General features: G+C 63.4%; 1 protein-coding gene across 8 annotated transcripts in view; it reads left to right on the plus strand.

The window, feature by feature from the left end:
- Positions 1-23961, plus strand: part of FBRSL1 (fibrosin like 1) — an 88352-nt gene that overhangs the window by 20985 nt on the left and 43406 nt on the right. For 7 of the 8 annotated variants that reach the window (XM_061168938.1, XM_061168944.1, XM_061168939.1 and 4 more), the window contains exons 3-4: positions 12016-12120; positions 14313-14348. In XM_061168938.1, coding sequence (XP_061024921.1) covers positions 12016-12120; positions 14313-14348 — 141 coding nt within the window. The remainder of the gene's footprint in view (positions 1-12015; positions 12121-14312; positions 14349-23961) is intronic. The other variant, XM_061168941.1, reaches the window with a different exon arrangement.

Genomic DNA, 23961 nt, shown 5'->3' on the forward strand with positions numbered 1-23961 from the left:
CTGGCAATTGACCTGGCCCCGAGGTCAGGGGTGTGGGGTGTGGCCCACCCCGTCACAGGGAGAGTAGGGCAGCCCAGCCTGATGGGTGGGGCTGGAGTGAGTCTTTGGGGGTGTCGTGGGGCTCTGGGGGAGGCCCCATGCTGCCCCAGGGAGCCCTCGGACGGAGACCAGAGCCTGGGCACAGTGCTCTACTGGGACCTCTCCTCCGGCCCTGCAGCCCACCTCCCCTTCTGCAGACTGGGCCGTGGGGAGGGGACAGGCACCTTCTGGGCAGGAGCCCCTGACTCGGCGCCTGGTCCCTGTTAAACCTGTGATGGGCAAGGGCAGTGGTGGTTGTGATTTGCTGCCAGGTTGAAGAGGGAGGGGTGAGCAGGTGGTCCATCCAAAAGCGGCCAGAGATGGAGTGTACTGTGCAGGTGCTTACTAAGGAGACCCCTTGGGATCCACCCAGTGGGTGGCAGGGCAGCCCCGGGACGTGAGCGTGGGCGACCCCTGATGAGTCCCTGGCCCTCACAGGGGACCGCACGCCACTTCCAGCGCCCACCTGGGGCACCCAGTCCAGGCTGGCAGTTTCCTGGGGAAGATGGCTCGTCTGCTGCTGTGCGCAGGCCTTCCCCACGTGCGCGTGTGCACGCACCTCTTCTGAGCACGGAGGTGCTCCACACGTGAACGCCTGGTCGCTCCCAACACGGTCTGCTCCTTCACGTGGGAGACACTCTGGGGAGGACAGGCCCCTGGACCGGCCGCTCCCCGCACGAGGACTTCATCAGCACCTAAGGCTCCAACGCTGAGGATGCGTCCCGACTGAAGCAGATCACCCGCGCCCCGTGAAGCCTCTGTCCCAGCAGACACGGAACGTGACTCAGTCCCCCAGTACGTTAGGAGAGGCAAGTGTGCGTCTGGTGTGCACAGACGTCTGGCTGGCCCGCCTCCTCCCAGCCAGGGGCTGCATTGACCGCAAGACGCCCCTAGCAGCTCGTCAGAGCAGGGGTGGTGGTGTCTAAGGAAGATGGTGTCCATGCCCAGCCACCTGCCCTTGCCTGGGGGGCTTGGCAAGAAACCTATCCCAGGGGTGGGACTGGGGAGCCTGAGACAGAGGGGTGCACCGCCCAAACCCCTGGAGGGGTCCCAGGGGCCTTGTCAAAAGGCAGGTCCTGACCCTGCAGACGAAGCTTGGAGCAGCGCTCTTTGATAGGACTGTAATAGGACCCACATTGCAAGTGTGAAGAGAAGAGACAAAATTAACCCTAATATATTTTAAATCCATGTACCGTCAGCTCTGTGTATCCGCGGACGCAGGGGGCTGACTGGGCTACATCATTTTATATGAGGGACCTGAGCAACCGTGGATTTCGGTATCTGCAGGGGGCTCCTGGAACCAGTCCCCCACGGACACCGAGGGACAGCTACATTCTAAGTAGTATCGTTTCAATATGTAGTCAGTATGAAAACTACCAATGGGATATTCCAGTGTTTTTTTGTACCAAGTCTTGGAAAAGCAGCGTGTATCTTACTCTGCCCTTATGCAGCCCTTCTCAGTTGAGACTGGCCTCAGACTGGTCCAGTGTGTCTCAGAGCCGGCAGGCCGGGGAGGTGACCTTCCCAAGGTCACTTTCTCCCCACACTTGCTGCTCTTGTTGGTTTCCTCATTCCCTCGCTCAGCCAGCCTTGGTTTGACCCCTCACCACTGAACCGCAAAGCCGAGCGCGTGTCAGCCTAGAACCTCCCCTTGAGCACCAGGCCTGTGTATCCAGAGCCGAGACCCTCCACTCAGATGCCACAGCCCCCGCACTGAGCGAGAACAAGCCAGAACACAGCTCTAAAGCTTCCCCGCACTTCAGTGGGGAGCCTTGCGTCTGCCCCGGTGATCGGGCCAGAAACGGGGGGCCATCTTCCACTGCTCACTCCTACCCAGACCGGTCCTTTGCTTCTGCCTCCTAACTCTCCTTCTGAGCAGGGTTTCATTAGAAAATTCAAATGGAAACAAAAATTCACCGTATAGAATGTGTGGGGTGCAGCTAAAGTAGTGTTCGGAGTGAGACCTCCAGCTTCAGTGCTCGTGTTAGAAAAGAAGACGGGCTCGAGATCAGTGACCTGAAGAAGCTAGAAAGAGAAGAGGAAAGTATCCTAAAGCAGAAAGGGGCGAATACAAATGAGAGCGTAATTAGTGAACCAGAAAGCAAACAATAGAGAAAATAAAGCCAAAAATTGTTTCTTGGAAAACACCAACAAAATTGAGAACGCCCTAGTTAGACTGATCAAGCAAAAAAGAACACAGATTACCAATGTTAGGAACGAGAAAGGTAATACCACTGCAGGTGCTACAGACATGGAAAGGATGGCACAGAAACAATTTTATTCCAGTAATTGAACAACTTAGGTGAAATGAACAAATTTTTTGAAAAATACAACTTGCCAAAACCGACATAAGATGAAATAGGTGATCTGAATAGTCCTGTACCTGTTAAAGAAATTGACTTTGTCACCGGATGCCGTGCCTACCCGTCACGGCCAGCCCACCACCATCTCACCAGCAAAGAGAAGCTGACCTCGCAGTCGGCCCAGGGACTGTTGAGCGACCACGCCTGTGAGGCAGCGTGTGGCTAGTGCCATTTTCAGGTCAGGGCACTGAAGCAAAAAACAAGCAATAACAACACGAGGAAGCATCTCCGTAACTTGCGCAAGACAAGCAGGAAAAGTGGCTGAGCCAGAATTCAAACCAGGTGGCTCGGCTCCAGAGTCTCTGCCCTTGACCCTGACCTTTCCGTGGAAGACAGCAGCAGCTGGCCGGCCCCCGTCTCCCTGCCTGTCTGCGGGCAGTGAGGTTCCTCTAAGGAGCTCATTTGAGCATGCCCTTCCCTTGCTGAAAGCATTCTGGAAGGTCCCCTCCACCCTCGGGAAGTCCTGGCTCCTGGATATGGCCTGAGCTCCCCCCCTCCCCCCACAGCCTGCCTCCCAGCTCACTCACCCTGTGGCTCAGCTCCCGCACCGCCCACCCCTCTACGCACGCCCTCCCTCCCCTGTGCCCGTGCCCCTCTCCAGCTTTTTTTTTTTTTTTTTTTTTTTTAATTTTTATTTTGGCTTCGCTGGGCCTTCGTTGCAGCACGTGGACTTCTCTAGTTGCGGTGCGTGGGCTTAGTTGCCCCGCGGCCTGTGGGATCTTAGTTCCCTAAACAGGGATCCAGCCCGCATCCCCTGCATTGGAAGGCGGATTCTTAACCGCTGGACCACCAGGGAAGTCCCCCGTGCCCCTCTCTTCAGCTCACCCTTTTGCGGTGTGGTTATTTCTCATCTGCACCCCTCCACCAGGCCTGGTAACCCCGAGGCTGGCAGAGGGCTGGGCCCCTGGAGCCTCCATAAACGCCGAGAGAGTGAGACAGAGAGGGACAGAGTTCTGGGTGCACTCCACGTTGGCCCGTCCGTGCTCCTCACCATCACATCTGTCGGCTGGGCCCATATTTGTTTGCCAGTTTGTTTAGGGGTTTTCTAATCACTTACAAGACAGTTTCCAGACTGGGCCGGGTAGAGTCCTTCCAGAAGATTCACACTTGGCCTCTGGCAGATGAGCATCGTGGTGGGGAATAAGCTCTGACACCTACTAGCGGTGTGGCCTTGGGCAGGTGACTGCCCCCTCGGTGCCTCAGTTTTCTCATCTGTACAGTGGGGTAATGACACCCCTCCCTAAGGGTTTTCGGTGAGTCAATTTAAAGTCAGAACCATTCTGGGTCCTGGCTAGCTGCAGTAAATGCCTGGCTCCTTTAATGTGGATGGTTTCTCCCACCTCCACCTGTTCTGAGGCCTGGGCTGCAGCTTGTGGGGAGGGGCAGCCGCGGGGGGCTTTCCTGGGTCGCTCTTCATCCTCTCCCCCTCCCCCCCCATCATGCTGTCATCGTCATCGTCGGCTCTGCGCCAGCCTGGCTGGGACCACACACGCGGAGGTGCAGTTCCAGGGTTAGGGGCCCGGCCTCTGCAGTGGCCCCAGGCAAGGACTCCTCCTTTCAGATGGCCTGTTTCCTCATGTGTAAAGTGGGGCTGTCAATACGGCGTGCGCCTCAGGTTGCTGAGATGAAAAACTGAGTTGGCGTGCACGGTCCGTGCTAGATGCGCTTGTTTGCTGCTCTTATTGTGGTTACTGCTTTATCGTTATTCCTTGTAGAAGGGTTCCTCCCGCCTCCTGGGTGAGGCCTGGCGGGGTGAGGCTCAGCTTTGGCCTCCTTGGCAGGCTCACCTGGCCCCATCCTGCGGGGGGAATCCGGCGGCCTGGCAGGGCCTAAGGGCAGAGTGCTTGGCCTTTCCACGGCTTTGGCGCCTGTGCCCGGGGCCTGCAGCCTAGGGAGCCGCAGGCTGGGTGCCAAGGTGGCCTGCAACACGGGCCCCCACCCCAGACAGGACCCTCACGGGGACGGAGCATGGGGGACTTGCTGAGGGGCGCTGTTGGGAGGAGGGCGGGGGGGGGAGTGGACGCCTGGGGCGCGGCCGGCACCCACCCCACGTCCCCGGCCCGCCGTGCTGTCACAGCCCGTTCGGCGTGTACTTCTTTGGGCTCTGTTGTCAGTCCCTGTCTGGGCCTGGGAATGCCTCGGTGACTACGACACCCGTTGGAGTTCCAGACAGGCGTGACAGGAGTGGGGAGATTTGGGGGTGACAACAGGCCTGCCTGGAAACGGAAGGGGGCTGCTTTAGACCAGGGGATCGGGGCGGCCTCACCCAGGAGGTGACCCGAGCTGAGGCCCGAGTGACGAGAAGCCAGCTGGCCAGTACCCTGGGATGGGGGTGGCGCAGGGCCTGGGCAAGTGTGAATGCCACTCGCCCACAGAGGGCCACTGGGGGGTTTTAAGCTGCACAGTGACGTGAGCTGAGTTATGTGTTTCAAAATTCACACTGGAGGAGGGCTGGGCAGCTGCGGGGAGGTGCTTGTGGCTTGACTCAGCAGACAGATGGGGACAGCAATTGAGCAGGCTGAGTGGCTCAGCCAAAGAGTGGAGGTGAGATGGAGCCCAGGGGACCCTGCTCTGGTGGCACACACACCAGAATCCACTGGCACGACTGGGGGCAGGACACGGCACACCACCCCTGTCCCCCAGCAAGAGGGACCACACTCAGGCACAGGCAGGGTGTCGCGGACACTCACATGCACTTGCTTACATAGAGCTCCCAGAGCCTGCTGGCTCCCCGGGTTGTAGCCTCAACTCAGCCAGGGTTGTAGCCTCAACTCAGCCAGCATCCCGTATACAATCTGTTGTACGTCTCCATCCCCCATCTGTCCATCCATCCATCAATCACCCATCTGTCCATCTGTCCACCCGGCCGAGTCCCAGGGGAAGGATGTGGAGCAGCGGGAGGGGTGGCGAGCCTCAGAGGGCAGCAGCTCGCTCCCTGACCGTGTGCTGGCGTGGGACCCCTCCTCACTGTGCCGGGCCCCATGCCAGGTAGTGGGGACTTAGGACAGCCCCTGCCTATTGGGCACTCACGGTCCAGCGACCCTGCTTCACTCTCAGAGGGACACCTGGTGACGCAGGAGTGGAGGGAGCATCGGGAAGGATTCCTGGGAGAAGCAGGGCCCACGCCCAGAGCCGGGGCTCCTTAGGGCTGACTGCATGGTTCTGGAGCCTCCACCCCTTCGCAGCCCGGAGGACCACCCCCCTCCCTCCCCCTTCCCCGGGTCACCCGGCAGCTGCAGTACCACACTTCACCAGCAGGCGCTGCTGTCAGTCGCGGGCGCCAGCCTGCAGTGCTGCACTTGGGGTGACCTTCCTCCACGCGGAGCTGGGGGGTGTGCTGTGCGCATGCGGAGGAGAGGCCGTGCAGGCCGCCTTGTCGGGTGGGGCGGGGGCCCTGGCCTTCCTCGCCCACCCCAGCGTCTGACCCGCCCACCAGCCCCCTCGCGGGTGTGTTTGCCTGGTCTGCGAGAAGGGTCCCTCCCTGGGCCAGCCTTGCTCTATGGCCCTGCCCGAAGCCCGGGCTCCCCAGAGTGGGAGGTAGAGCACAGACCTGGAGCTCGGAGGGCGGGGACGGGGGGATGAACAGAGTAAAGTATGTGATGTCCTCACTGCTGTCACGTGCCAGGCGGGGCGGAGTGCAGGTTCAGTGGGGTCAGGCGGCCCCCTGAGCGACAGGGAACCGGGTACAGAGCAAGTAGTCGGGCGGCAAGGGGCTTCCTGGGCAGAGCTTTGGGTTTACAGCCCTGGGGCACTGATGTAGCGGGGGTGACAGAGGGGCTAGGGGGCGGGGCACCGGGGGGAAGGGGGCCCCATCCCCGGCACAACCTGGGCCTCGGACCCTGCTGCAGTCCAGGCTTCAGGTGGACACGACAGGCTGTCGCCCCCCACTTAGCTGTGCCGGGCACCTGCTCCGAGGGGTCACGGAAGGCTTCGGAGCCCCCAGAACGCACTGGACACTGGGGACCGGCTGGAACGAGCAGGGACCGCGAGGGGGGGCGAGAAGGCAGGTGGGTTCTCGTGGATGAACGCGGCGCGGCCTCCCCGTCCAGCCCGCGGGGGCCAGTCAGGGCCAGGGGCTTGACCTGTGGCTGCCCACTCGCCCTTGAGGTGCCCAGGGGAGTCACCTGGGGGGCCCAGCAGGGTCTCTGAGACCCAGACCCACGGTGTCCAATCCCTGAGGAGGCCCAGGAGCGCTTGGTTTGCACGGGGGGTGGTCCCTGAGAGGAAATTGGGGTGCTGGGAGGAGTGGGGAGTGAAGGAGGAGGGGCCTCCGCCGCAGGCCTGGGTTGCCATGTGGCCCCGGCACGGAGAGGCCGGGTGTGTGCACATGCGTGTTTGTGCGTGTTTGCTGAGTGGACACGGGATGGGATGCCTGGGCTGTCGGGAGCCTGTGCTCAGTTTCTGCAGGGGCGTCATGGAGTTGGCCACGGGGGCACTTTTCCCGACTCCCTTCTCGCTGGGATGTGCCTGACCCTTGCCCCATCCCCCAGAGCCTGTCCCCTGACTGGTTTGAAGGAGACTCTGGGTGGCCTCAGCCGCAGCCCCCTTCTCAGGGTTCCCCAGGGTCTGCACTAGGCCATCCTCCACCCCTTCCCCTCCCAGGCCTGCAGGTGTGGAGGCCAAGTGGGTCTCTCCTTATCCTGGAGGCCAGTGCAGACCAGCCGTGGGCCAGAGGGCACCTCCCAGCCCTGGGGGGCAGGGGGGAGAGGCATGGGGCAGAGCCCAGAGCCCCTGAGAACGTGTGTGTGCTCGCGTGCGCTCCTGAGAGCTCCACGGGCTGATGGTCGTCTGCGGGCAGAACCGTCCGGTGGGGCGCCAGCTCCTGCAGGGCCTGTCGCGTGTGCCTGTCCGGGTTGTGCACTGCACAGCTCCAGGGCCGCCACCCCACTGTCGCCAGAGGTGGCGTGTGCATCTGCACGCGCGCAGCCGTCGGGTGTGCGGAGGGAGGGCGCCTCTGTTCCGTCTGCGCGGCAGGGCTCTAGGGGTCGCGGGGGCCCTGTATGCGCCCTGCTTCAGCCAAGGGTCTCGGCAGGGTGGTGTGTGTGCGGGGCACTGGGCAGGTGTCAGGAGCAGGTGGGCGATGGTCGGGATGTGGGCAGGAGAGGCCGGGTTGGGTTCATGCCAGGGCGTCCAGGGGCTCTCAGTCTCCCTCGTATCTGTGCGCTCTGGTGGGTGCTGGTCTGTGAAGGGTCTGGAGTACCTGTGAGCCTGCTCACTGCTGGAGAGAGGGGTGCCGGGTGCCCCCAGCCAGCCCCAGGGCATCCCAGGCCCAGGGCGTTTCCTCTCCGCACCAGGGGGGAAGCCACCTGGTGTGCAGCTTGAGGGGCAGCCTGGGGACACCGCTGGGTCCCACCTCTTGAGCCCCTTCTCAGCCACACCCGCTGGACTGGCCGCTCGCCCCCCACACTCTGGGGGTCTGATCACCAAGTGGAACCACATGCTGCCTGTCTGCGGCCAAGTGCGCTTGGCGGCCGGCCCGGGAGACAGACGCTTCCTCCTGGGATGTGCCACAGAACCCAGGGCGGGGAGGGGAGCCCTCCTGGCCAGAAAGCCCAGGACCCCAGGTGCTCCTGGGGTGCCCCAGTCTGAGGGTGGTGTCCCTAACCCTGCTGGTCTGAGGGAAGTGTCCTCTCGCCACCCTTCTGAGGGCCGTGACCTGACCCTGCCAGCTGGAGAGCAATGCCCTGCTTCCACATATCCACCCGTCTAAAGGGGAGTCCTGGCCCCGCCAGCCTGAGGACACGTTCTGGTGGTGTGCCAGCTTGCACGAGCCGATTGTTACGTGCTCAGGAATTTTGCACACCTCGCGGAAGCCGCCAGTGCTCCCCGTTAGGGCTCTCCTCTCCCCAGGGAGCCTCATTGCTCCCAGCGGTGCCGTCCCCCTACCCTTCCCGATAGCCTCGTGACCCACCTCCTCACCTTTCAGAAGTGTCACCTTCTCAGTGAGGCCCGGCCTGGCGACCCTTCTTTGCTCTTCTCCGCTGTTGTCCTTCCAAAGCACCTGTGGCCATCTGCCGACCGTGTGCTGGCCTCTTTGTGGCTTCAGGAGCGCGGGGGCTTGTGTCTGTTTGTGTTCATTGCCCAGAATAGAGCCAGCTCATAGGCACGCAGTAAGCCTTGGGTGGGTGGATGGATGGATGGGTGGACGACGCGTGGGTGAATGGATAGATGGATAGATAGGTGAATGGATGGTGGATGGATGGATGAGTGGACAGGTAGATGGGTGGACGGGTGGCTGGATGGATGGGTGGATGGATGGATGGGTGGACGACGGGTGGGTGAATGGATAGATGGATAGATAGGTGAATGGATGGTGGATGGATGGATGAGTGGACAGGTAGATGGGTGGACGGGTGGATGGATGGATGGGTGGATGGATGGATGGGTGGACGACGGGTGGGTGAATGGATAGATGGATAGATAGGTGAATGGATGGTGGATGGATGGATGGTGGATGATAGGTGGATGGATGGATGGATGGATGAATGGGTAGGTGGGTGGATAGGTGGAAGGGTGAATGGATGGATGGATGGGTGGATGGATGGATGGGCAGATGGATAGACCGCAAGGCCCAGGGGTGGGCACAGGCACAGGGGCTCCCAGCTGCCCTCCCAGGACAATCAGTGCCCAGGGACCCTGATCTTATCTCTCCAGCTCCAGCTAGAAATGGAGACATGACATCCCTGGCCTTCTGGCATAGCTGGCTAGCAGCATTTCTGAGCCGCTAGGAAGCAGGCAGGGCTACAGGACAGCCAGACCCCAGGTTGGGCTGTTTGGGGTCCTGGCCTAGGAAGAGAAGGTGACCAGCCATCCCAGTCCAGGGTTGGCGTGGTTCCCAGGGCACAGGACTCAGTTTTACAGGATTTTCTGGGAAATGGGGCTTTCAGAGCTAAAACTGACTGCCTGAGGAAGGATGACAGACCCCAGCCTGCCCGCCTCTGCAGGGTACCACCGAGGAGTCAGGATAAGGCATCCTCTCTGAGGCCCAGCTTAGAGAGGAGACAACTTGTGTGAATGTATGAAGTGGAATGTGGCATCCTGCCTCCTCACATTTCAGCTGTGTGTGGGTGGTTCTTCAGCCTCTGCTACGCCTCCTGCTTTGTTGGGTGTCCTTGTGCAGTGAGCAACCTGCACAACTGTACACAGCGGCCCTGCGCCAGGCCTTTCCTGTCCTTGCAGCGTCTCTGGGTCCAGCCTTCTTCTTCTCAGGCAGGGACCCTGCTCCGAGCCCAACCCGTAACACTGTCCCCCAGCAGTGAGTTGGGGCTCATGGGGGTGATTACTAATGATCAGAGCTGTGAGTCTCAACTGGAGCCACAGCAGAATCCCCCAGAGGGCCGGATGGCACAGCAGGTCTGGGGCGGGGCCTGAAGGTGCGCGTTTGCATTGCTAACCAGCTCCTGGGTCCTCCTGCTGCTGGTCCGGGGACCCCACTTTGAAAACCACTGGACTAGGGCATTTGTTTTCTCGCAGAGGCTGCCTGCCAGCAAGGCGGTGAGGAAGGTCCCCCAGGCTCCCATATTCCCTCCTTTTGGTGAGACCTGTCTCGGGGTCCAGAGGCAAGAAAGGCCCATCCCTGCGGGGCAGTTAGAGCCCACTGGGGACAACAGGGACACCTGGTGGCTTCTCGGTGCTGGAGAAGGGTTCCGGCTCACAAACAGAACCTCTTACCCCCATAGTGCCTGTGAAGGGCTCTGTCGGCACCCCCATTTCACAGATGAGGAAACAGGCTCAAGCACAGTCAGAAGAGGCAGCGCTGGTCCAGGGGCTGCGCCTTCACCGTTTGGCTGAGCACGATGGAGCTAGTGAGGCTGGGGTGCCACGGGCTCACGATGGGGGTGCTCCTGCCTGGGGTAGGGCTGGAACCCCACCCTGGGCCCGCCGTGGGGAGCGAGGGTGGTATTGAGGCCTGGGCTCCCCCCGGGTGTGGCTGTTCCGGCTTCCCAAGAGGGGCTGCTCTCCCCCGGATCCTTGCACCCCGGGCCCGGGCTGTGGATGGACACTGGTTCTGTGTTTTGTCATTACACTCTGCTGGCCACACAGTGTAGGGGCCTGTGGCTTTGGGGAGTTGTACCCCATCTCAGGGCTTAGGTTGGCCCTGGGGAGCAGGGGCTCTGAGGGGCTGCCTCGAGAGAGACTTCTGGCTGAGCCCACCGTGGGGTCTGCAAGAAGAAGGGCTCAGGCCATAAGGGGGTTTCCTGGGGACTCGAGAATATTCCAGAGCATAGCTGGTGCACCTTGCTGACCCGTCCTGACCTTCCGCCCCGGCTGGGGTCTCTGGGGCTGAAGGATGCTTATGACAAAACGGCTGGGTGTGGAGGACTGGGCCTGCCTGACCCCGGTCGTGGCGCAGCTTCTGAGCACTCCTGAGCTCCGCGAGCTTATGCGCTGGGCTGGGAGGCCTGGGGGTGGAGAGTGGGGCAGGACGTCCGCACGCCCCGCACGCCCCCCACGCTGCCCCACAGGGATAGTGGCAGCCCCTGGAGCAGGGGTCATCGGGTGCTAGGCAGCGTGCCGGCCGAAAGCCACAGCCTCAGTCTGCCGCTAGGAGACGTCAGACACGCAGACGAAGGTGTGGGCCGTCAGTGCGTGTGCAGACGAAGCTGCGGGAACGTTCCAACACGGGGAAGCTGGAGAGACCAGGAGGTGGTGGGATGGCCGAGCTCAGTGGGTCCTGCCGGGAGGGCACCAGGAGCTGGCAAGACATGGGTGGAGGCTGGCCTGGTTCAGGGGTGGTGACTTCCTGGGCCTGGGAGGGTGGAGGTCTGGGGCTGTGATGGGCATCCCTGCCCCGCAGTTTTGTGAGGTTTGAAACTATTTCCGAGTAAAAAGAAAGATGCAGGCAGGCTTCTGGGTCCACTTTCCACACTGTCACTTCACCTCTCTAGGCCTTGGTTTCCTCCTCTGTAAAGTGGGCACAAAGCATCTAACAGGGCTTTTGTGTGAGGAGCACAGAGCTGAGGGCCCGCCAGGTCTACAGAAATTCTGGCAGATTTATGACATAGCAGCATCTGTCCTAGTGAGTACTACTTGCTTCGTTCTGCAGATGACAGAACTGAGGCACAGAGAGGTTGAGTAATGGCCCTAGGACACAGAGCGGGGAGTGGCTCTGCAGACCTTGCAGCCCTGACTGCCCACCATGGGTTGTGGTGAGGACTGAAGGGGCCCGGGAGTGGTGTGCATGCCGGGAGCGGGGGTGAGTTGCCACCGGCCTGTCTTGACGCCCCCTGACCGGCCCTGGTGGAGTGGAAGAGGGCAGGGCGGCCCATTGGCCCGCTCCCCATCCAGGCGTCTTTACAGTCGTCCACTGGGCCAGCGGGAGGAGAGGAGAGACCGAGCAGGCAGCAGTCCATGGTGCCAAGTGCTCACCCTTCGCTCTCTGAGGCGTTTCTTTCCCGTTCGGGGTAGGAATGGGCGGTACTGGGTTGTAAATGTTTGGCTCTGCCCCTGCCGCCCCCTCCCCAGGTTTCAGCCCAGAGGGACCGGGTCGCGGAGCGGGGAGGAGCCCGAGCCTGGCTGTGCCCCGGCCCCACCCTGCAGGGTGTTTGCTGAGCCCGTGTCTCCCGTTCCCCAGATGAAGGTCACAGTGTCCAGAGGGGGCGACCACAACAGTGACGGCGACAGCGTCCGAGAAGCCACCAGCTCCCGGAGGAGCAGTTCTCGGGACCAGCTCAGTGACGTGAGTAGCCCAGCCGCTCACCGGAGCGTTTCTGGGTCCCTGGCGTGACTGCCAGACCAGCCCCCAACCTTCAAACACTGCAAGCCGTTCGCTTAGGGGCCCAGAGTCTCACCTGAGGGTTTTGTGCTCACAATTAGCATCTGCCTTCATTAAAACATGATTTTTCACTAATTAGGGCTTCCCCGTTAGGAGGGATTTGAATGAGGCGCAACCATGAGGCACTGGCCGGGGCCCGTGGAGGCGACCGTGCTGGGGTGCAGGTCCTGTGTCCCGCTGGGGGCGGGCTCGGGGTTGGTGCCAGGCAGCCAGCCGGCAGGGATGTGGATGGGGAAGGACTCGCACAGATGTGTTTATTAAGAAGGGCAGGGGGAGCGTCTCTGGCCCGGTGAGCAGGTCTGGAACTGCAGGGAACAAGCTGGAAGCACTCCCAGCTGCCCAGGCGGACCAGCCTGTCAGCTCAGGCTGGCAGTGGCTTGCGTGTCCAGCAGTCCAGGTCTCTGCCTGGATGCTGAGGTGGCCACTGGGGACCACGCGGAGGGGAGGGTGCCCCGCCGAGGCACAAGCTGGCCTGGGTCAGGGGACACCCTTCGGTGTCCTGCCTAAAAGACAGGTCCCTGAGCTCAGGTCCCGGGGTGGGTGTTCTTGGGGCCCAGTGTGGGGATGACCCAGGCAGGCAACACACAGGAGCTGCCGCTGGGATTTGGCCCACAGTGGGGGTGCTGGGTAGCCCTCCAGGGCCCCTGGGTCTCCCTGGACCTTGGAGAAGGGGATGGGCAGGTGATGTAAGGGCTAGGGGTGGGGACAGAGGGGCCCCAGGGGGAGGGACGACTCAGGCAGAAGGGTCCCCAGGAGGAGGCATTGCTCCTGGAAGAGGCCTTTGTCTTCTTGACCCCCAGCTGCAGAAGTGGCCGCAGAGCAGAGATGGGTTTTCTGCAGGGCTAAATGGAACGAGTCGTCTCTCATTATCATTTAAATGGGGGCTGGGGGAGGGCGGGCACGGGAGGCCGGGAGGAGGGCCTAATTGCCCGGCTCCGATCTTGTTGCCACAAGATGGGAAAATAGGCTGGTAATTGTCTGGGGCCGCGGGGGCTGCCCTAGTTCGAACTCCTCTAATTGCCAGCCGCGGTAAATGAACGGAGACAGATTCTGAGCACAGCGCCAGCGGTGTGAGGGCGCAAGCTTGGGGGCAATTATGGCACCCTACCCACCCCCATCAGCAGGGCCTGGGGCTGGGCCACCCCTGGTGGTGAGGGACCCCCACTGCGGTGAGCTCGGCCTGGCAGACCCCCAGGGGCTGGCCCGGGCGGCCAGGGTCTGCCTGGGGCGGGGAGGGGTGGCCTGGCCTCAGCTGAGCAGAGCAGAGTGGTCCAGGCTGCAGTGGTCACCCCTCCCAGAAGAATCTTGGCATCTGGACCTCAGTGTGGTCTGGACCCTGGTCTGTGGGTCCCACACACCTCAGACAAGCCCGCCCTCGCTGACTGCGCCAATGTCCCCTGCACACACACCTGCCCGGTCACCATGTCCTGTCCGCCTGGACCTCAGGTCTCAGCCCTGGTGACCACCGCCAGCCCTGGGGAGCTGGTGAAATGCACTTGACTGGTCTCTCCCATCGGATCCGAAATGCCCTTTTGAACCAGAGGGAGCTCCATCAAGCATTGTTGGGGTCACCCTCACAGGACCTCTGGGGTGGCTGCCAGCCTCCAGGCCACAGCTGACCCCCACATCTTGACATCTGAGGCCCCAGTTGCCCAGCTCCTCCTCCAGGAAGGCCTCCTGAGGTTTCCCGCTGGACCCTGTGACCTGGGAGGCTGGTGGGTGGTGAGGGAAAGGTCGACCTGAGCACAGAGAGGGGGTCGACCCCTGGCCCAGAACCCTGTGTGGAAAGGTGGGGTTGGTCCTCTGGGAGGGGCTGAGATCTGGCCAAGGGCTGAGCCCATCCCCGAGGAACGTGGGGAGGCCCCGCTGGGCTGGACCACATCTCCAGGTCTGGGGGTGGAAGGCTCCTGGTGCGGGTCTTCAAGCCAGGCCCCAGGCTGATCTGGGCTCCATGGTGCTCGGCGTGGCCCCAGGCCAGAGTTCCAGCAAAGACCCCGGAGGGGGCTGCCGGGCTCTGCCTGCTCAGGTCCTCGGAGGAGAGGGTGGCCATCAGGGGCTGCCACCGGTTCCTGACTGTCCTTCTTCCTTCCCTGCAGAGCTCGGCACAGGCGGTCTCAGGCAGAGGTTACTCCGTAAGTCTCCCGCCCTGCTTCTGCTGTCTGCTCCCCGCACCCCGGCCCCCAGGAGCCCCGACTGTGCCAGGCGCTGCCCCCAGGCTGGAGGGGGGGTTGGTGCAGGTTGGGGATGGGGCCAGAGTGGGCAGAGGTTCCGAGGGAGCATCCCTCCTGGGGTCCTGCCCTGCAGCCCTGGCCTGCGAGGAGTGTGGGTGGGCCGGGCACTCTGCCTCTGGGTCCTGTGGGGCAGCGCTTGGTGTCAGGGGTCCCACCCGTGGAGCAGCTGCCCCCCAGTGCCCTGACACCATCTCCCGGACCATACTCGGCCGGGCCGGAGAGTCTGGACCAGGGTGTGAGGCCCCAGCCCCTTAGCTGTTGTCTGGGGCCCAGGGGCAGGAGGGGGACGGCCTGCTGCCGCCTGATACTCCAGCCAAAGGGGGGCCCCATCCCTGTCCCCCAGCCCCCTCCTCACGACTTTATTTCATTTCCTCTTAAGTATCAGGAGGACTGTTAATGACACCATGAAACCCAGAGCTCCATAAAAGCCATTTCTGCAGATTTACAGCCGTTTCGGCTCATTGGAGGGCAGGGTCCTGGGCTCCGCCCGCCTCATCCCCGCAGCCCCTGATTTACTGCGAGTTCCAGAGTTCCAGGGTTTGACAGGCAGCCTCTCTAAATCACAGGGGCTTTTTATAGGGTGTGTAATTAACCCATTAATTCCCCGGGTGGCAGGGACAGCCATGGATCCCTGGCCGTCCTCTCCCCCAGCTCCCCGACCCCCAGGGTCCGCTGGCCCAGGCAGCTCTGCCTTCTGCCTCTAACCCCGGGCCAGGCCATAGCGTCTTTGAGCCTTTGACCTGGGGGGCTGGACGCTTCTGGGTGGTGGTCCCGGGGCCGCCCGAGGGGTGTCTTCCTGGGGAGGCCTCTGCCCTCCTTGGGCAGCCTTGGTGCTCTCATCTGTGGTCACGGTCATGGTTGGTGCCCCGCTGCTCCTTCCTCCCGCGGGCCTGGGCGGTCCAGACACACCAGCCTCCCCTGGAGCTGACTGTGTTGGCAGTGGCATTCAGGCCAGGAGCTGGGCCAGGACCAGGGCTGTGGGAGATGGTTGGCAGTGTGGTGCAGGTCGGCACTGGGGCAAGCTGGCACGGTAACGGGGACAGTGGGGGCCAGAACGCCCACCGGCCTGCATCGGTCCCAGAGGCTCCAGGAGTCCCGAGAGGCTGGGCCCAGGGAGGCCCTGTGTGGAGCCTCCCGCTGTGTCTGAGATGCCCAGGGCAGCTGGGGTCTCCCTGCCCCAAGTCTCCTTGCCAGAGCTGCTGGGCGGCCCTTCTGCTTCCAAATCACCATGTGTCATTCATGGTTTCTCCCCAGAACGCTGCTTTGAATGTTTCCTGGAGAAGAACCTGTAATTAACATGCCAGCTGCTTGCAGCTTAGCTCCCTACCGCCGCTGCACGGGAGTGACAGATGGTGGCGGGCAGGGGCCCTGCCTGCTGCTCAGCCGTGGGGTTCCTGAACCATGTCTGCGGACGCCTGCGTGTGCGCACCAGGCCCCGGCGTGAGCAGACGTGTCCGCAGGTCCCTGACGTGTGCCGGCCAGTACTGCAGGGCATGCATGGTCAACCCGGCCCTGGTGGCCCTCTTGCCCAGTTGGCGTGGTAGCAGGTGGGGCTGCCCCTGGGGCTGGAGGAATGGAAACGGGCCCAGAGGACCCTTGCCCAGCAGGCAGCGGCTCGGGGCTGGGGGCAGGCAGGCGGCCCTGCCAGGAGCCAGGGGGCTGGGGTTTGGAGGCCAGCTGGGCCGAGCTCAGGGCGGCTGCAGTCCTGCCTCTAGATCCAGATTTCACTGTGGAGGCCTCAGACACACCTGAGGGTGCCACTCAGGTTGGGGGCCATGTCTGTGTGTGGCTCTCAGTGAAAGGGGAGTGTGTGTTGTGTACCCCTGTGTGTTGACATGTGTCGGTCACATGCACGTGCCTTGAGGCGGTGTCTCTGTGTGGCCGTGCGGCTGCACGCCTACGCGTAGAAGCGCAACGTGTTTCTCTCTGGCCATCTGTGTGTGTGTCTGGGTCTTGTCCTCTCGAATGTCTGTCTGGAGGTGCCCGGATGTGTCTGTGGATGTAGCAGGTGGGTGTGTGCCTGCCACACGTGTTATCTGCATGTAAGTGTCCATCTGAGAGCCTGTGTCTGGACGTGGCACGGGTGCATCTGTACATGTACAACTGTGATTCTGCAGTACGTGTGTGTGTGTGTGTGTCTGGCCACGTGGCATTGCATGTAGGTGTGTACCTTGGCCTGTGTGTCCCTTGCCGTCTGCGCATGTCTGCAGTTGGGGCCTCAGGCCCAGCAGGGGTTATGCTTGTCCTTGCCTCTCCCCGACAGCGTCCCTCCACCCGTACTAGGTGACGGGGGGGCGGGGGCATTTGTCATCTGACCTGGTTTATAGACCATACTTAAAAGAGTTTAATTTGCCGAGATTTATCCCCAGCAAATCCTCAATTATCGTTCATCCTCAACAGCGTCTGTCCCAAAAGCTCCGTGCAGCCTCCCCAGCCCGCCGTCAGAGGTTCGTTAGTGCCATAAAATTACTTAGAAAGTAATTTTCCTAATTTGGCTGCTTGCAACCAAGGACACGAGGATTCGTCTCCCGCCGAAGCTGGGGACTTGGGGCTTTCCTCTATTAAAGAGAAATGAGTATCTAGACTCCTGCCGAGGCGGGAGGCCGGCCCTGCCCCCACCCCAAGTGTGCTGCCCGGGGACGGGAGCGGAGGATGCCAAGCAGCAGTGACGCCGCAGTGACCCGGGCAGGTGTCCCACGGCCACCCTCCGGGGTGGACGTTGTTATCCTGGCGATGACTGCCCACCCTGTAGATGAGGATGCTGAGGCACGGGGGCAGAGACCCCGCTGCAGCGCCCACTGTCAGGAGGGGTCTCTGCTAAGGGACCCCCGGCACTGGCCACACCCCGGCGTCCCTGCCGTCCCCTCCCACCCAGCCCCGCCCCGCCCCGGCCCCTGGTTGTCACCAATGGGAGGAAGCCTGCCCTCCACCTCGCCCGCCTGAGCCCAAGGCACAGCACCTCTCCCACCCTCACTGGCCAGTCTCAGCTGAGCCGCGGTCCTCCCGCCCTCCCCTGGGCTTGGGTGCATTTGTTTCTTCCCTGCTCCCCTCAGCACGCCTGGGTTGAGTGTCTGCTCTGCACCGGTCACCGCCCACCGCCCGTCAGGGCGGCTGGAAAGGAATCAAACAGCCAACGCCCCTGCCCCGGGGATAAGTAGCGTCCCCCATGGAGGTGGTGAGCTCTGTGGAGGAGTTTGCGTGGCGTGGCGGGAAGGCCTCCCCACCTCGCCCTGACACCGGAGCGGCCCCGACACACACGCACACACCGGGAGCGAAGGCCCTGGGCCGGGGGGGGGGGGGCCCACGTGTGTCGGGAACAGTGCGGGGGCGGCCAGTGAGCCTCTAACTCTGGTTCCCAGTAGAGCGGCGGAGGGCTGGGAGGAAGGGGCACCTGCCTGCACCCTGGCCTCCAGGATGCCCAGGCTCACCTGGATCGGGCGGGGCCCCACCTGCCGAACCTGCTGGGGTGGCCCCCATACACACATACACACAAGGCATCGTTAGCTGATGGGTGTGACTGCCTCAAGGGGGTTTCTGGAAATGACCTCTGAGCTGTTGGCCGGGCTGCAGAGAGCCTGCCAATCTCACTTCACCTGCACTGCAGCACCAGCCCTGGGTCTCAGGGACCTCCACACCTCGCATTCCTGGCGCAAGTGGGTGAATAAGACGTGTCAAGGCCCAGCTGGCGCCCTGCCCCGGGGCCGCGGAGGGGGCTGCTGCGGCCTGTGGCGCGCCCCTGGCTGGTCCCTTCCCCTCGGAGCCTGGGCAGTAGGGCAGAGTTAAAACTAGCAGCTGGCGTGGCCCAGACAGAGCCGACACGAGGGCTGGCAGGGCCCAGGCTGGCGCTATGCCCAGCCAGCTGTTGCCGAGGACGTCTGTCTGGAGGGGCGGGGAGGGGTGCGGGGGCTCATTGTCGAGGAAACACCTCGACATCTGGGGGTCACGGGAGGCTCCTTTCCTCCCCCGTCTGGGGCTTGCTGCCAGCTCGTGGTTGGTGGCCTCAGTTCCTCTGACGTGGGCCTCGCCCGGCGGGCTGGTTGGGCTTCCTCGAGTGTGGTGGCTGTTTACCGGGGTCCCGAGAGCTAGGAGGAAGCAGTAGCGGTGGTGTGGCCTCAGCTCCGGGTGGCACGGCGTGGCTTCCTGAGGCTCTGTTGTCGTAAGCACCCCTTAGGCTCGTGGGGAGGGGCTGTGGACACCTCCCCTCTCTGGTAGGAGTGTCAGCACCTCATGAGAGGGGTGCAGGCACCTGGGCAGCCTGGGGACGCACAGGCCGCTCACTAACCGGAGCCCCTACCCACCCTGACAAGGCCTCTCACACTCGGGGGCGCAGCGGCTTCTGCTGGGGAAGTCCGCCGTGCACGCGTGTGTGACAGCTAGCATCAGCCCGCGCACAGCCCTGGGAGGTGCGGCAGTGGACGAGGCCAGCTGAGCTCCAGCCACGGCGGCAGGGCCGTGTCCCATGACCCGCGTGTGCACGCGCCCGCACCCTGCGGCTCTTGCCAGCCCTCCTCCCGGGCGTGCTCGTCGTGGCTCCCGGCTCCACGCTCGGGTTTCTGCCCCGTCACCCTCTCTGGCAGGAGCGAGCGGCACAGCCCTGCCTGCTGGGAGCCCCGGTCTGGGGCTCGGGAGGGCAGAGCAGGTGGCCCCCCGGGGACGGGGTACCTGGTTGGCCGCCTGCAGGTCACTTGCCAGCTTTACCCGTAAGCCAGGGGCGATCGTGGCTGAAGATGAGGTGCAGCACATGGCAGGGGATTCGGCTCCCGTGAGCCTTCAGGGCCGGGAGGGCTGGTGGACGCGGGCGGCGGAGTCCTGCAGGCTGGCAGAGGCGCCCGCGGGGCCCCTGGGCCGTCCTGAGGCCTGCCTGCCCCCGTGCCCACCGCGGCCGCGACTCAGCGCCCTCAGCCCCTGCAGCGGCCCCTGCTCGCTCTGGCGGCCGGGCCTCCTCTGACCCGCCCCGCTGCCCCGCGCGCAGCCCTGCGGCAGGCTCCGTCTTTACGAGGCGGGTTTACGACACCCGTTACCCTGCTCCTCGGGCCTCTTCGAGCAGCCGCCATTTGTACAAAAGCAGTGAAAGCCCGTCAGGCTCTCCCTGGAGCCGGGAACTGCACCCTCCTCCCACCTCTGAGCACAGGACCGTCCTCAGCCGGGAAGGGGCCGCTGGGAAGGGGTCGCCAGGGACGGCGGGTGTGCGGTGGGCAGTGTCCTCACCTGTGATGCAACCCCAGCCCGTGCCCAGCCAGCCTTCTGTCAGGAGGCACCGTCTGCCCACACATCCATCCGTCTGTTCGTCCGTTCTTCCATCGTCTGTCCTTCACTTGGCCCACCTCTCCGGGTCCTGGGGTACAGCCATGCCCCACATCTGACCAGGTGGAGGACCCGGAAGTCCTTCCCTGTGGGCTGATAGAGAGCCTGCGTCCCGCTGCCCCTGTCATCCGGCACCTCTCCTGGCCTGGCCTGGGGCAGGGGGGTCAGCACCGCCTCCTTGGCCAGTTGTGAGGGATTCTGAACGTGGCATGTGGGTACATCCGCAGTTGTTATTCCCAGGGAAGCAGACCGTGATGTGTTCGCCTTGGGGGCCTTCGCCGCTGGGAGGAGGGCGAGGAGGGGAGAGTGCCCAGGACAGCCGGACCGTTCTTCATCGCTGACCTGGGTCGGTGGATGTGGCACCAGGAAGGGCGTGGCCCTCAGGGCCTCTGCTCGGCTTCCTGTGAGCGGGCACTGGGTGGGGGGCCTCTCCAGGCAGGGGGCAGCAGGTTCTTCCTAAAAGGGGTCTAAGCCCCAGATAGAGCAGGGACAGAGTAAGTGATAAATAAGAGAAGCAGGTGACCTGCACGGTGCTGTAGGCGTAGGTGGTGCAGGCAGAGGGGTGCTGGTATGGGGGGTGGGTGCTAGCTTTAGAGGGGGTGCTGGTGTAGAGGGAGGAGTGGTCAAGGACTTGGGATTTCACCGACCCGAGCGGCCCTGAGTGGAGCCGTGCGCGGCTGACAGGTCTGCCTGCCGGGGCTTCCTGTGGGCACACTGTGAGCCCCTCTGTCTGTGGCCATCCTCTGCAGGCCGCCGGGTCCTTGGCCCCTGACTCTGCTGTCCCGCATAGAGGTCAACCTGCCAGGGCGGGCTGTGCAGCAGGCAAGCCAGGGCAGCACGCCCTCCCCCTGAGGGCTCCAGCATCTGGGCCCCTCCGGGGTCCTGGGGACCCGCCCTCCCGGCCAGGAAACTTCCTGTGGCCACCCTCTGTCCGGCCAGACGCTGGGGTGGGAGAAGGAGGCGTCCTGTGCTCCCCGGGGGTCCCTGGCCCAACCTCTTGGCCCTGAGCCCGCATCACTCCCTCCGCCCCACTGCTGTATCCTGCTCGCCCTCTCATGAAGCAGCGCCCCAGCGTGTGCTGGGGGGAGGCCGTCTCAGAGCCCCCACGGGTCACAGTCAGGTTGGGGTGGCACAGACCTGGACAGCCACCTGCCTCTGGGAGCCCTGGGCCCGCAGGCCCCTTGGCCTTTGGGCACTTGACCCAGCAGGACGGCTTGGCCCTCCGGGTCGGTGAATATTCTGGCTCCTAGCTCTGCTCTATCAGGAACACGCTGGAGCCACCTCCGGGAAGGTCATGTGTGGCCCCCAGGTGTCGAGCAGGGGAGGAGCAGGGATGGCAGAGCCAGAGGCCACTAGCCCCTGCCCGCCTGGAGGCTGCACTGCCAGTCCGAGGTCCTGCGAAGCCTGAGGGGGTGAGCGGCCCGCTGGGCAGGGCCTAGCAGGGTCTCAGGTCGGGAGAGGAGGTGAAGCCGCCGGGCCGGGTGCCACCCGGTGCCCCAGTCTTCTCATCTGTAAGACAGTGGAGCCCCGGGACCCGCCCCACAGGGCTGCGGGGAGAATCCGCGAGCCTGCCAGACACCTGCTGTTACTCTCTGCGCTGTGCGGCAGGTTGCTGTCACACTTCACGTGTCTGCCTAGGCCTGTGGCCTCTGCGCCGCCCGCCCTTGGGGCCGTGCTCCACTGGGGGCACAGCAGAGCGAGTCTTGAGGGCCCTGCCCTGGTGGGGAGGTGGTGGGAGAAAGCAGACGCATCAGCGGCAGGTGCTTTGAGAGAGTGCTGGCTGCTGCGGAGGGCATCTGGGGGCAACTGTGCCAGCGGTCAGGGGCAGCGTCCCAGGAAGAGCCAGCAGGGAGGTCGAGCCAAGGGCAAATGCAAGCTGGGGTGCAGGTGCGCCAGGGGCCCGAAGGGAGGAAGGGAGGGGCCCGCCAGCCCATGGCTTCAGCAAGGCTCGTCCCAGCTGCCCACACACATCAGGCATTGGCGCTCCTCTGGGTGGGTGGCTCCATGGGAGCTCTGGGGAGTGGTCAGCAAGGCAGCCTGGAAGCTGGGTGGCCCTCTGCTCGCTGGGGGCCTGAAGCTTCAGGCTGGGTTGTCCGGGCCTCGGGGGTGACATGGGTGTGTCACCCGTGTGTATCTTGTGCTGTCCTCTGAGCAAGGGTCGGGTTTAGTGGCAAGAGAGCATTCATTCGTGAGAAAACCTCAAGTCTCCATGGCATTTTGCAACCATCTTTAAAAGGCTCCCCCCCACCCCCCATTATTTTATTTCAAACCAGCAGCAGACCCATGAAGAGGCATCAGCCCGCTGCAGAGGTAGGAGCTGCGGCGCACGCACCAGCCCGCCTAGCGTTACGGAGCCGCTGACGGGAGAACACCCGCAGCCGGCGCTTGCGGGGTCAGGCCTTCAGTGGGCCTTGGATTTGGGCCCCCCTTGGGCACTTTGCAGGCACTACCAGGAGAAACCACCCCGGACACCCTACCTCGCCCCTGCCCTACAAGCTCCTCCATCCCGATGCCGAGCCCCTGGCCTCTGTACGGGGTCCCTCCCCTCCCCTGCTCTCCATATGGAAGGCTCTGGGACATTCTAGAAACCACTGGCCCCCAGAGCTGCATGTGTTCTAGCTGTCTTGTCGTATCCCACTGCTTTGTGCACTCAGCTCTGGGCGTTCTGCCCCCGTAGCTGGGCGGCAGGCCGCAAGGTGGCCTCACTCACACCCTTGGCTCCTGGGTGGGCACGGACCCACCCTCTCCATGGCAGCTCGAGGCCCTCCACGGGGGTCTCCCTGTGGGATAGTGGGGCAGCTCGGGGCTCTCAGAGGGCAAGGCAGCCCTGGGGCTGGCCTGGTGGCACGTGTGCCACTTTCCATTGGTCAGCTCAGCCACACCAGCGCGGGTCCAAGGGGAGGGGATGAGCCTCGGCCCTCAATGGGAGGGTGACCAAGAACATGCCTGCTGCGGTGTGGCCCTGCCACCTCAGGACCCCCCTCGCCAGGCCAGCGAGCTTCTTCTCACTCGTGTGTTTGTCATCGGTTGCTAAGTAACCAGTTGCCCTGACTTAGTTGCTTAGGGCAGCAGCGTTCACCATGACCGTTTCTGAGGGCGGGCATTCAGGGGCGCTTGGCTACGGACCTCTCCAGAGCACAGCCTGCGGGGGGCGGGGGGGGGTGTGAGGCCGAGCTCTGGACAGCATGGTCACTCTGCAGTGGGCTCTGGGAGGGCTCATGGGGGCCACCACAGCCCCCTTCCCAGGTTCCTCCCCTGCCCCTCCGGGCAGGCGGCAGCTTCTGCCCCCCGGCCGCACCCCTCCCGCCCCTCTCGGCCTGCTCCCACCCCGCGGCTGCTGCAGAGGCGGAGATGCGGGGGCGCCCTCCCCTCCTGGCCCAGCCTGGGGTGCGGGCAGACCCTGGCCCCTCAGGTTAGCCCAGAGCAATTCAGGCCCCTGGAGGCCCCGCCCCCCTCACACCTTCAGGCAGCACGAGCCAAGGACTCTCGTCCAGTCGGGTCCTGTCCCTAGAGGCTGGACGCCAACGCTCTAGGGAATCCCTCAAGGCCACGGCCACGTGTGCCAGGAGCCACGGCTGGAGGGACGGTCATTCTGGGGAGCGGGTGGGTGGCGGGCAGGCCGCTGGGAGTGAAATTCAATTATGTGGAACAGGCGGGGCTGCCGGGACCCAGAAGGTTAGGAATTAATGTTAACACCATTCTGGTTAAGACTTTTTGTGTTGATAAATAATTCATAAGGCAGTTAGCGCTTTGAGTCTGACAACAGGAGAATATATTAATACAGTCGACTCCAAAAAGGTCAGCGGCGGGCAGCAGGGCCAGGGGCCATCTTTTATTCATTCCTGACATGGGATCGTTCATTATTCCAGCCCAGCGAGGGCTGCGGGGAGAGCCGCTGATGAGAAAAGGGAGAGCGGGTTTGGTGTGACCCACCGTCCTAGGTGTGGACCCAGGCCCCAGCAAGGCCCCTGAGACGGGAGCTGAAAGCGGCGGGGTCTGCAGCTCAGGCGGGGCCGGGGGTGGGCGGGAAGTGGGTCCTAAAGCGGCGACTGCTGGCCGTCCCCAAGTATTTGTGGCACCCTCTCTGTGGGCCAGGTGCCACTCCAGGCCCCAAGGTCAGAGGATTGAAGAGAACCCAGAAATCCCCGCTCTCGTGGAGGCCATGGAGGGAGGGGCAGATGGGAAAGAGGGGAAGCGAGTCAGAGGGGTG

The sequence above is a fragment of the Eubalaena glacialis genome, chromosome 15, assembly GCF_028564815.1.
Source record: "Eubalaena glacialis isolate mEubGla1 chromosome 15, mEubGla1.1.hap2.+ XY, whole genome shotgun sequence".
In the NCBI taxonomy this organism is placed as follows: Eukaryota; Metazoa; Chordata; class Mammalia; order Artiodactyla; family Balaenidae; genus Eubalaena; species Eubalaena glacialis.